At 43.7% G+C, this 13,669-nt stretch overlaps 1 protein-coding gene across 7 annotated transcripts in view; it reads right to left on the bottom strand.

Moving 5' to 3' along the window:
- fndc3a (fibronectin type III domain containing 3A) overlaps positions 1 to 13,669 on the bottom strand; it is a 333,055-nt gene that overhangs the window by 240,723 nt on the left and 78,663 nt on the right. For all 7 annotated transcript variants that reach the window (XM_038802629.1, XM_038802625.1, XM_038802621.1 and 4 more), the window contains one exon: positions 5,095 to 5,170. In XM_038802629.1, coding sequence (XP_038658557.1) covers positions 5,095 to 5,170 — 76 coding nt within the window. The remainder of the gene's footprint in view (positions 1 to 5,094; positions 5,171 to 13,669) is intronic.

A 13,669-nucleotide genomic window follows, 5' to 3' on the forward strand; every position in this document is an offset into this window, starting at 1 on the left:
TACTGTCCCTTCAGTTGCCACCAATCTTGCAACTTCCATCTCTAGTGAGGTGATCCGATCACTCTGGTTAGTTGTGGCCTTCTCCAACTCCTTGATTATCACTTCCTGCATCTCCAGCTGCCTTTTGGTCTTCTCCAACGCTGCTTGCAAGGTGCCCAACACCTCCACTACCGCCACCTTCACCATTGTCATAATTTCCATCTTAATGTCATCCTTGAGCTCTTGGAAGAACCGGCGTTAGAAATTCCTTCCATTTTTTCGTCGAGGGGCCTTGTAGCCCCGCATACTTGCCATCGCCTCGGTCCTCTTCTCTCAGCTCTTACCGACTTCGCTGTCTCTTCGGCCCCGAGGGTTGCTGCTGCTAGGGATGCGTTGGTGGTGTTGGGGAGGATGGGGAGGATGGGGAGGGTGGGGAGGATGGGGAGGATGGGGAGGATGGTGAGGGTCCCCCCCCCCCGGATTTAGTGTGTTTTTTGGGTTGAGAATGGCCAAATTTGCGTTTCCAAGAGGAGAGCCACCATTAGTGCGTCCGCTCAGCATATTCCAGTCACCGGAAGTCTGTTGCTTACAGTTTCTATGAGGTTATTCATGAAGGCCCACCTTCTCAACCTTCCCCTCGCCTGAGGTGTGGCGAGCCTCAGTTTAAATCACCATCAATCAGCTCTTTCCCACAAAGGGGAAAATAACGTATGGTAATTTGGACTATGGTGACTTCACCTTACCTTTACAGTTTCCATGCTTTCCCTCCTACCTTTACAGTTTCCATCCTTTCCCTACTAAACATTTTCAAGTCCCCATCCTCTCTCACCTGTTTTGGATCCACTCCTTTGCCTCTTTTCTTTCCCCCTCTCCATTCTGTCTCTCACAATCCTCCTTTTCCCCTCTTTCTCCTCATACCTCCCAATTCCACCACCTTGGTCTATCAATTTCTCTCAATCTACGCTCTAAAATCTAGCGTTACCGGACTATTATGTCCCTGTGCAACACTATGAGTGATACTCTGTTCCCATTTCATTGGATTGGAAGCTACCTAACATTCCCTAACCTATGGGCTTAAATGGATCAAGTTTTTATGAATACTGCAACTTTCTCTTCGAAAATATCGAAAGTATAATGTCAGCAGCAAAATTCATGGTCAGCCTTTTAAGTGCGTCTGCTACTCAACTGAGTTTCAATCAAATCAGCTAGTCATTTATTTCTCTTCTATTTCATGAGCTTTAGCCTTCTCTAAAATGTGAAGAATTGATTAAAAGCTTTCCAAAAATACATCACCATTGTTCAAAGAATTCTCATATTCAACTGCTTTGAAAACAGTGCCAATCATTGGTGTTTTTGGATGATCAATAACATCCCACAAAATAAGCTCAAGTACTTCACACGACAGATGTTATTTCCTGATTCATTGCTTTTTTGAGAAACAGGATAACATTTCATACCTTTCTATTGTTAAGACCAGGTGAGAAGGGGTGAACTGGCTCCCCTCGATTCAACCTGCTCAGTTAGTCACAACAAAGGCTTAAGTTTCTTTTTCATGAGGATATCCCTTTTCCAAATCAGATAGTGTTTAACTATTTAAGCTGTGAGCAATAAGACGCCAACCAAACACGGTTTTCTTTAGTCAAAGACAAATTTATTGACCATTAAACCTAACAAAAATAATAAAAATGCAATGTCAAGCATTCAGCCTTCGTCGTTCCTAGGTGCATCAGGCATCAGTCCAAATTTTCCATTGGCTACCACACTTGGAAACCTTTTGGTTAAATCGCCCCCACACCTTTTACTCCTCAGGAACGTACCTTCCTGCCATGATTTATAGATATATATCTATATCTATAACCCAGTCTTAAAGTTGTCACTCTTCCCACCTTTCAACATTGGGCCAAGTACAAATATACCTCTTGTACATTACAGTATATCACCTTATGAAAAATGAAATGAAATGAAAATGATCACCTTCAAATATATCACCTTCAAATTAATTGAACTGAAAGGATCAACTTTATTCAAATTAACTGAACTGAGAGGATCAACTTTATTCACGAGTTCCTTATGATAAGGTTTCTACAGACTGATGCAAAACAGAAATATTTAATTTGTTTTATTACATATTTGATCGACGCCTGGTCAACTCAAAAATGGGCAGGATATCAGGCTATGTCATTGTCTTTTAAAAAACTAATTTCTGGGAAAAGTTCATATATGAAGCTTTGCTACTGGTATTAAATGAAACATAAAATAGGTGCAGGCAGAGGCCATGAAGGTCAACATATCATTTGCCTTCTTTACTGTCTGCTGCACCTGCATACTTACCTTCTGTGACTGGTGTACGAGGACATCCAGGTCTCGTTGCACATTTCCCTCTCCTAATTTATGGCCATTCAGATAATAGTCTGTTTCCTTTTTTTACTACCAAAGTGGATAACCTCACATTTATCCAAATTATACTGCACTTGCCATGCATTTGCCCACTCACTCAGCTATCCCAAATCACACTGAAGGATCCCTGCATCCTGTTCACAGCTCATCCTTCCACCCAGCTTTATGTCATCTGCAAATTTGAAGATATTACATTTTGTTCCTTTACCTAAATCATTCATACAGATTGTGAATAACTGGTGTCCCAACACCGATCCCTGCAGTACCCAGCTATTCACTGCCATTTGGGAAAAGACCTGTTTATTCCCAACTGCCAACCAGTTTTCTATCCATCTCAATACACTAACCCCAATCCCATCTTCTGCTTTAATCTCTTGTGTGGAATTTAGTTGAAAACCTTCTGAAAGTCCAAATAAACCACATCCATGATAACGGGGAACCTGTGGATGTGGTATATCTAGACTTCCAGAATGTGTTTCACAAGGTCCCGCATAAAAGACTGATCCAGAAGGTGAGATCACAGAGGATTGGGAATAGAGTACTAGACTGGATTGAGGATTGGCTGACTGACAGAAAGCAGAAGGTCGGGATAAATGGGTCCTTCTCTGGCTGGCGAATGGTAACTAGCGGGGTGCTGCAGGGGTAACTTCTCGGGCCTCAACTGTTTACAGTCTATATAAATGATCTGCAAGCAGGGACAGAGTGTAACATAGCGAAATTTGTGGATGATACTACAATAGGTTGAAAAGCAGACAATAAAAAAATAAAGAATTTACAGACATAGATGGGCTAGGCAAATGGGCCAAAATTTGGCAGATGGAGTTTAATGTGGATAAGTGTGAGGTTACTCATTTTGACCGAAAAAATAGAGGGGCAAATTATCTAAATGGAAAGCAGATTCAAAATGCGGTTGGGCAGAGGGATCTGGGTGTCTTTGTTCATGAATCGCAGAAAGTCAGAATGCAGGTGCAGCATGTAGTAAAAAGGCAAATGAAATTTAAGCATTTATTGCAAAAGGACTGGAGTATAAAAGTAGAGAAGTGTTGTTGCAATTGTATAGGGTGTTCGTGAGACCACATCTGGGGTACAGTGCCCAGTTTTGGTCTTCGGATTTGAGGAAGGAAGTGGTGGCCTTGGAGGCAGTTCAGAGGAGGTTCACCAGATTTATTTTGGGGATGAAAGTGTTGACATATGAGGAGAGATTGAACAGTTTGGACTTACATACAATAGACACATAGAAGATAGGTGCAGGAGGAAGCCTTTTGGCCCTTCGAGCCTGCTCTGCCATTTATCACGATCATGATAACCCAAGTCAATAGCTTACACCTGCTTCCCCATCCATAACCTTTGATCCCATTCGCCCCAAATGCTACATCTAGCCGCCTCTTGAATATATTCAATGTTTTAGCATCAACTACTTCCTGTGGTTATGAATTCCACAAGCTCACCACTCATTGGTCCTTAAATGTCTCCTCATCTCTGTCCGAAATGGTTTACCCCGAATCCTAGTTCTGGAAAAGCGGCGCCCGATTTCGGCGCCAACGTGGATTCTCAGGCCGATCGTCAAACACGATTTCAGCGTCAGATTCTGGAGAATCCCGCCCCACATTTCTGCATCATTTATTTGTTTATTTATTTAAATTTAGAGAACCCAATTATTTTTTTCCCAATTAAGGGGCAATTTAGCGTGGCCAATTCACCTAACCAGCACATCTTTTGGGTTGTGGGGGTGAAACCCAAGCAGACACGGGAGAATGTTTCTGCATCATTTATAAGGCACTCTGTGTTGATTCCTCATTAAATTAAGTTCATTTGTCTGTGTCTGTATGGCTTTTCCCAAGATTGTGTTAAAAAGCAGTAGTTAGAAAGGCCAGTTTGGCAAGCTGCAGACAAAACACGCCGTTGTGTGAATAAACATCTTGCAGACAATGGCACAAATTTAGACAACTGCAAGAGTAAAAGTTATTCAGAAAACTCAAAGCAAAAATTTATTCCATTGGAAGAGTGAAATAAGTATACTTGCCTCACATAACTCTCAATTATTCATTTACCATGACTCAGTGCATTTTCTGAGCAATATACAGAGAAAGTTCATCCCTTTACCAAAGACTTTTGAAGAGCGTGAGGGAGACGAAGCTGCCACACTCCAATAGAAGCTTCAGATACATTCTGGACTACTAAACATTGGCCCCATAACATCCTTAAAGTGGAAATTTCCAGCGGATTGCCCCTCTCAACGAACTTATACACACTGGAATTCCACAGCCCTCTCCTCAGCCAACCTTCCTCTCAGGCTGAAGCCCACCCACCGCTCGTTACATCAGTGTGAAGTAACTAGGGCAACAAAGGGGTAAGAAAGCTTGGACTTGGGGAAACACGTGCATATGGGGGGGAGCCCCGGGGCGAGGCTGGGTCTGGGGTTTTAAAAATAGTTACTCTGGAGTTAGAAATTATGTTTTCCTCCAACTCTTTCAGAGTAACTATCAGGATAAAACTGGCAGAATCACCCAAGTTAGTGATTTAAATCGCTTCTGTCAGATGGTTCCCAGCCCAGCGCAATTGTCCAGAGGAAATTAGCCATTTTGGCCAATTGCCGGGTAAACCCTTACATGGGAACTTCCGAGAGGGACTTCCCCAGTGAATCTTTGGGATACTCCCTAAATGTGGGGAAGCATAAGTTATGGGCCATTGAGAATTGATTGGCAGTAGCTTGCTTACCTGTAATGCACTGAAGCTGTCCATCCTCTCTTCTTATGGTAAATGTCTCACCTGGGTTGACTTGAACCAAAATAACCTGTGATTATATACATTAAAAATATTATTAAAAATATGCATCCAATTTTCAGTCGACTATAATATTTTAACTTTATATTTTTTTAAACTTGAATTGCATAGAAATTACTTTGAAATACAAGAACACTTTGCTTTTACTTGGTTCCTTAACACAGCAAAATTTCTCAAATTACTTCGATATTCAGCTTGATTCTGTAATTTATTATGAACCTTAATTATTATAAATCTCCTTTTCTCTTTCATTTTAATATCAAATGTAATCCAAGGAGCTCTACGGTTTAGATGTCACTTCTTTCCCCCTCAGGAAATGTGTCTATTTCATGGTAAATTATCACAGAAATAACTATAGGTCAAACTCTGCCGAGAAACAGAAACAAAATCTATTTGACATTTAACTTTGCCTACCCAGTCTAAGGTTCTATTTTCACCTCAGTCACAACAATAATAAGTCATCCAGGAAATACAGATGTTATCTTGTCTTTTGACGTATATTAAGTATATGCTTATGAGGTTGACCCAGCTGTCTGAAATTAAGCCTTCGGGATCAGGCCTACAAATGTATCTGGCCTCATACAAAAACAGAAGAATCTGCATGAGTCTCACCCCCACAACCCAGGGTAGGTGGATTGACACGCTAAATTGCCCCTTAATTGGAATTTTTTTAAAAAACCATTAGTATTAACAGCAACTGTGGTTCAAAGTCTCAATATAGGACTTGCTCACAGAACTCGATCAAGGTTGACACTTTAGTGCGGTACAGAGGGAGAGCTTCACTGTTAGAGGCAATGTCCGCTCTAATTTTTCCTATCCATGCATGGAATGAATTGTGGTATATGCATCAATATCAAGTTGATGTGCCCCAGTAGAAACAAAAAAACTTTATACAATGTTTTTAGAAAGTTATCATAGGTATGGCAGAAGAAAATATCATCCCAGCCACCGATAAGGAACATGCTAGCCTACAAATGACCAGATTTACTGAATTCAACTTTTAATTTACCATGGTGGCATTTGAATTCACGACCCCAGGTTCAGTGCTACAACTACCATCCATACACAGAATCTTAGAAAAGTTACAGCACAGAAGGAGGCCATGCGACCCATCTTGACCATGCCAGCCCGAGGACACCCAGATGCCCTTTCCAATCCAACCTCTTTTGTTACCTTACTGTAGTGTGTTTGGTAACACTACTGTATGTAACATGTGTTACTCAATCCAGTTGCGACAGAGGCTTTCTGCACCTTAATGAAGAAGGCTCGAAGTCGTCCAGAGGTATTGAAAGGTTTGAGTAACAGAATTTAACAACTGCGTCAGTTCTTACTTTAAGACCAATACCAGTAGAAAGGTTACAACGTTTATATACAGTAACTATGTCTGACCACACTAATAGCCCTGCGCTAGATCTATGCTCCTGCTCTCATCACAGTCTAATCACCAAGAGAGCCACTTGCGTCTGTTTTTATACCCGCCAGTGCTGCCCCTAGTGATCTTTCAATTTCCCATTAACCCCTTATGTACACACCCATGTAAAGATAACTACATCCCCCCTTTTTTTCTTTCTTTCTTTTTAAAAAAAAACATATTTTCATCATAGATGCATCATCATAGAATTTACAGTGCAGAAGGAGGCCATTCGGCCATCGAGTCTGCACCGGCTCTTTGAAAGAGCACCCTACCCAAGCCCGCACCCCCACCCTATCCCCATAAGCCAGTAACCCCACCCAACACTAAGGGCAATTTTGGACACGAAGGGCAATTTAGCATGGCCAATCCACCTAACCTGCACATCTTTGGACTGTGGGAGGAAACCGGAGCACCCGGAGGAAACCCACGCACACTCGGGGAGAACGTGCAGACTCCGCACAGTGACCCAAGCCGGGAATCGAACCTGGGACCCTGGAGCTGTGAAGCAATTGTGCTAACCACTGTGCTACCGTGCTGCCCAGTGTTGTTACTAGAATGGAACAAATATAGTTGGTATCGTGTGCAAATGCATTACAGAAATCAATGATTGCATCAGTCCAATTTTTTTCAAACATTGTTTCAGTGTTGTTATTAGAATCGAACAAACATAATTGGTATCGTGTGCAAATGCATTACAGAAATCAGTGATTACATCAGTCCAATGTTCACAGGATCAGACGGTTGGAAATGCGTCTGATTCGAGTTGATCTCCTAAGTGGGCATAGAGACACTGAGGTTTTAATATCCGTCTGTTCACCGGCTGATGGTGTCAAGTGTTGTCGAGTGAGTGAGTCCTGTAGATTTAACGTCGGAAAGACAGGTTCAGGTAGTGGAACCTTCAGCAGGTCTCGTCGATTGCGTCTGAACAGCACACCTTAGTCGGACTTTACAATGTATGATCGTGGCAGTGCTTGTCGTAGCACTATTGCCGCGTTGGACCATCCTCCACCTGGGTGTCGCAAGCGAACCATGTCATTGACCGCTAATGGTTGCAGCGATTTTGCATGCCAGCCATAGTGCTGCTTTTGTTTGTGACGTGTTGTCATATCTTGTCGAGCACTTGCGAGTGATCCGGAACGCTACAATTGCTGGTAGCATTGTTCTCACATCTCGATTGAAGAGGATTTGAGCTGGTGATGGCCCTGAGCTCAATGGTGATGATCTGTATGATAGAGCCAAGTGTATGTCAGAATTCGAGTCAGTGGCCTTGCTTATGCGTTGTTTGATAATGTGTACGCCTTTCTCTACTTTGCCGTTGGATTGGGAAAAGTGTGGATTCGATGTCACGTGTTTAAAGTTGTATTTCTTGGAGAATTCCGTCCACTCCCAGCTCGCAAAGCAAGTACATTATCGGACATGACTGTTTGCGGAATATCATGCCTCGAGAATGTTTCCTTGCAGGCTTTGAGAACTGATGCGGACGTCTAACCTGAGCGTTAGTGGAATGACGATTCTGTCATTTCTCAATATTAATCCATCCACTACTGACAGTTTAGTTTTTATGTTTTGGAACTGCGGGCACCGTCCTTTTGGTCAGCCATGCTGAAGGCTGTGCATGACCTGGAGCAAGGTCGCATCTTCTCCTGTTGCCAGACGAATTTGCTGCAGCTTCTCGTCAGATGCCGGGAGAGTCTCTCTGCATAACTGTGCTTGAGATTCTACACCGTCTATGGACGCAGGAGGTGAGCTGTCAGTGTCATTGGCTCGGGACAGTGCGTCGGCTATGATGAGGTTCTTCCCAGGAGTGTAGACCAGTATGAAGTCATACCTCCTCAGCTTCATTATCATGCGTAGTCAGCGCAGGGTCATATCATTAAGATTTTTTTCAATTATGTTGACCAGCGGTCTATGATCAGTCTCAACTAGGAACGTGGGAAGGCCGTACACATAGTGGTGAAATTTTGTTGTACCTGTGATCAGCCCAGGTACTCCTCTATCTGTGCATACCTGCATTTTCTGGCGGTCATCGATCTAGATGCGTATGCAACTGGGACCCAGGCGGATTGGTCATCCTGTTGGAGGAGTACCGCACCAATTCCGTGTTGATTGGCGTCGGTGGAGATTTTTGTGGGTTTCGTTGGGTCGAAGAATGTCAGAGTTGGAGCTGCCATCAATTGGTGCTTTAGACCCACCCACCCTTCTTGGTGGCGTGGAGTCCAGTCAAACTCTGTGTCCTTCCTTATCACGTTTCGTAATGCTGACGTCCTTGTTGATAAGTTCGGTATAAACTTGCCCAGGAAGTTGGTGAATCCAAGAAACCTGAGCACAACTTTCTTGTCTCTTGGCTGATGCATGTTCTGGATTGCCGCAATCTTTTCATTATCCTTCCTCAACACTGGCGCTGATATAGTGTCACTCAGGAAGGTCAGAGATGAGCATGCGACGGTGTACTTGGATTGGTTGAGTTTCAACCCAAATTGGTGAATTCTTTTGAAGACTTGTCTTAATCGAGCAATGTGGTCTTCTTCTGTCGTTGACCATATGATGATGTCATCGACATAAACTCCGACACCCTCAATGACCTCCGTCATCTGCTCCATGACTCTGTGAAAGATTTCGGATGCGGAGATGATCCTGAAAGGCATGCGATTATAGCAGTGTTATCCAAACGGCGTGTTGAACATACACAACATTCAACATTCGATTCCCGGCTGGGTCACTGTCAGTGCGGAGTCTGCACGTCCTCCCCGTGTGTGCGTGGGTTTCCTCCGGGTGCTCCGGTTTCCTCCCACAGTCCAAAGATGTGCGGGTTAGGTGGATTGGCCATGCTAAATTGCCCGTAGTGTCCTAAAAAGTAAGGTTAAGGGTGAGGGGGGTTGTTGGGTTACGGGTATAGGGTGGATACGTGGGTTTGAGTAGGGTGATCATTGCTCGGCACAACATCGAGGGCCGAAGGGCCTGTTCTGTGCTGTACTGTTCTATGTTCTATTCTGCTGAAATCATCGAGCTGCATCTGCCAGAAGCCTTGGAAGCATCAGGTTTGGTGAAGATGCGAGTGTTTGCCATTTCACGTGTTATCTCCTCTCGCTTGGGGATGGATTGTGTTCCCGGCGAATGTTTTTTTCAGATCTTTGGGATCTAAATAGATTCTGACGTCACTTGATGGCTTCTTGACAGAAACCAGCGAGCTGAACCAGTCAGTCGTCTATGACTTTTGATATTATGCCTTGAGATTGTAGGCGTTGGAGCTCTGATTTTAGCCTGTCCCGCAAGGGTGGATGAATGACAGGTTTTGCATCTTCCTTGAGCAGGATTTTGTATTTGTACGGTAACGTACCCAAGCCATGAAAGACGTCAGGATACTTGCTGAGCAGCAGCTGGATGTCACTGTCTAGTCATGAGTCATTCGTGTGCATGAATATTCTCTGGACCAGCCGCAAGTCCTTGCAGGCTTGAGCACCTAACAGCGATGTCTTTTTGTCGTCCACCATCTCGAAGCGTAGTCCTTTCGTGACCCTCTTACTGACTACTTGTAGATGGCATGATCCTCTTGAGGTGATCTGGTTGCCATTGTCGTCTTTTAACTTGCATGCAGCATATATCATCTTGTGTGTCCCTGGGATGGATGCGAGATCTTTGCTTGTCATCAAGTTTGCGGACGTTCCGGTGTCAAGCTTGAATGTAATTGGGAAGTTGTTCACTTGCACGGTGGCGTTCCATTCACTTTTGGAGTCAAAGGCATTAATGTATTGAGGATTCGTGGTCGGCACTTGAAGTTCCTTTGTCGAATCTATTATTTTGACAAAGTATGTGTTCTCCCAGGAGTGGAAATCCTCGTGGTTGGAAAAATTTTCTTCAGGTGTTTGGTTTTCCATTGTATCCACTGTGCGAACCTTGAAGTTTGCATGTTTCTGTGTTGGAGAATGATATTTTGCTGTTGACTTAGACTGGCAGGTGAAATGATTCAGTTTGGAGCACTTTAAACATCTTTTCCCTTGTGGAGGGCATTTCCCTTTTAAGTGGGCGTTGCCACAGCGGTAGCACGTCATGACATTCGTGACGTCATCCGTAGGAAGCGATTGCGCATGCGCAAATCGCTCCTCTGGCTGAGTTCGGTATTTTGCGTAGTGCGCATGCATAACTTCTTGCGCATGCGCAGAACGGGATCTCGCCAGGTCGCGTCTCTCTTGACAGTGCGCATGCTCGTACATATTTGAATTGGAGCCGGTGGCAGGAAGAAGATGCCTGTGGGGAGAGGACATCATTTTAACTCCTTCCACCTTGTGGAGGAATTTCTCCCCGTTTGTTTTCTGACGAAACTCAAGGTACTGCTGTTTCTTATGTTTTTGCGCTGTGCACTTTGCGCTGTGCAGCCTTGTGCTATTAATCTGAGATCTGTGACAAAATTAGAGATTGTCTCGCCATTTTTTAGGAACCTGTTGCGTAGGTTAAATCTTTCCAGGATTTCATTAGACTGTTTTACAGTGTTCTTCAAATTTTGGAGTATCACTTGAAATTTAGTTTTATCTTCATTTTCAATGTAAGTGAAAGAGTTACAAATGTCTGCAGCTTGCTGGCCTGCCCTTGCTAGTAGCAGCGCATCTTTCTCTTGTCGGAGGCTATGTTTAAGTCAGTAGCTGCCATGTATATTTGGAACCGTTGTTTTAACATTTTCCAGTTACTATTTAAGTTACCGGTAGTTTTCAGCTGCAGTGGAGTCTGCACGTGTTAGAACACAAGAACTAGGAGCAGGAGTAGGCCATCTGGCCCCTTGAGCCTGCTCCGCCATTTAATGAGATCATGGCTGATCTTTTGTGGACTCAGCTCCACTTTCCGGCCTGAACACCATAACCCTTAATCCCTTTATTCTTCAAAAAACTATCTATATTTATCTTAAAAACATTTAATGAAGGAGCCTCAACTGTTTCATTGGACAGGGAATTCCATAGATTCACAACCCTTTGAGTGAAGACGTTCCTCCTAAACTCAGTCCTAAATCTACTTTCCCTTATTTTGAGGCTATGCCCCCTAATTCTGCTTTCACCCGCTAGTGGAAACAACCTGCCCGCATCTATCCTATCTATTCCCTTCATAATTTTATATGTTTCTATAAGATCCCCCCTCATCCTTCTAAATTCCAACGCGTACAGTCCCAGTTTACTCAACCTCCCTTCGTAATCCAACCCCTTCAGATCTGGGATTAACCTAGTGAACCTCCTCCGCACACCTTCCAGTGCCAGTACGTCCTTTCTCAAGTAAGGAGACCAAAACTGAACACAATACTCCAGATGTGGCCTCACTAACACCTTATACAATTGCAGCATAACCTCCCTAGTCTTAAACGCCATCCCTCTAGCAATGAAGGACAAAATTCCATTCGCCTTCTTAATCACCTGTTGCACCTGTAAAGCAACTTTTTGCGACTCATGCACTAGCACACCCAGGTCTCTGCACAGCAGCATGTTTTAATTATTTAACATTTAAATAATAATCCCGCTTGCTGTTATTCCTACCAAAATGGATAACCTCACATTTGTCAACATTGTATTCCATCTGCCAGACCCTAGCCCATTCACTTAACCTATCCAAATCCCTCTGCAGACTTCCAGTATCCTCTGCACTTTTCGCTTTACCACTCATCTAAATGTCATCTGCTAACTTGGACACATTGCCCTTGGTCCCCAACGCTAAATCATCTATGTAAATTGTGAGCAATTGTGGGCACAACACTGATCCCTGAGGGACACCACTAGCTACTGATTGCCAACCAGAGAAACACCCATTAATCCCCACTCTTTGCTTTCTGTTAATTAACCAATCCTCTATCCATGCTATTACTTTACCCTTAATGCCATGCATCTTTATCTTATGCAGCAACCTTTTGTGTGGCACCTTGTCAAAAGCTCTCTGTTCCATCGCGTTGGTTGGTTGTCTTGGATCCAAATGCTGTGAAGTCTTCCAGTCGAGCGGTCGGTACTTTAATTTCTGTTCTTTTTCTTTCTTTTCTCTAACCTAATCTAGCTAGTATTGTTCGTTTAAAGCCAGCCTGGTACCATCTTTTGTTACCTTACTGTAGTATGTTTGGTAGCACTACTGTGTGTAAGATGCGTTACTCAATCCAGTTGCGACAGAGGCTTTCTGCACCTTGATGAAGAAGGCTCAAAGTCGTCCAGAGGTATTGAAAGGTTTATTGTGTAACAGAATTTAACAACTGTGTGAGTTCTTACTTTAGGATCAATACCAGTAGAAAGGTTACAATGTTTATATACAGTAGCTATGTCTGACCACACTAGTAGCCCTGAGCTAGATCAATGCTCCTGCTCTCGTCACAGTCTAATCACCAAGAGAGGCAGAGAGCCGCTTGCGTCTGCTTTTACACCCGTCAGTGCTGCCCCCTAGTGATCTTTCAATTTCCCATTAACCCCTTATGTACATACCCGTGTAAAGATCACTACACAACCTATTGCACCCGGTCCATAGCCCTGTCGCTTAGACCACTTTAGCCTTCTTTGTTCCAAGGAAAATAATCCCAACCTATCCCATCTCCTTTTTGGGCAGCACAATGGCACAGTGGGTAGCACTGCTGCCTCACAGCTCCAGGGTCCTCCAGTTCAATTCTGGCCTCGGGTGACTGTCTGTGTGGAGTTTGCATTTTCTCCCCGTGTCTGCGGGAGTTTCCTCCGGGTGCTCGTGTCTTCCCACAGTCCAAACATGTGCAGGTTAGGTGAATTGCTAAATTGCCCCTTAGTATCCAAAAGGTTAGGTTGGGTTACTACTGGCTTATGGGGAAAGGGTAGAGGTGTGGGCTTGGGTAGGGTGCTCTTTCCAAGGGTCAGTGCAGATTTGATGGCCTTCTTCTGCATTGTAAATTCTATTCTCTCCTCATTGCTACACTTTTCTAGCTCTGGCAACATTCTTGTAAACTTGATCTGCACTCTGTGCAGAGCTGTAACGACCTTCCTGTAATGTGGCAACCAGAACTTTACACAATATTCCAGTTGTGGTCTCACCAGTGTTTTATATAATTCCAACATTATATCCTTACTTTCATGGTCTGTACCTTTGCCAATGAAGGAGAGCATTCCAGTTGCTTTC

Source organism: Scyliorhinus canicula, chromosome 7 (assembly GCF_902713615.1).
Source record: "Scyliorhinus canicula chromosome 7, sScyCan1.1, whole genome shotgun sequence".
In the NCBI taxonomy this organism is placed as follows: Eukaryota; Metazoa; Chordata; class Chondrichthyes; order Carcharhiniformes; family Scyliorhinidae; genus Scyliorhinus; species Scyliorhinus canicula.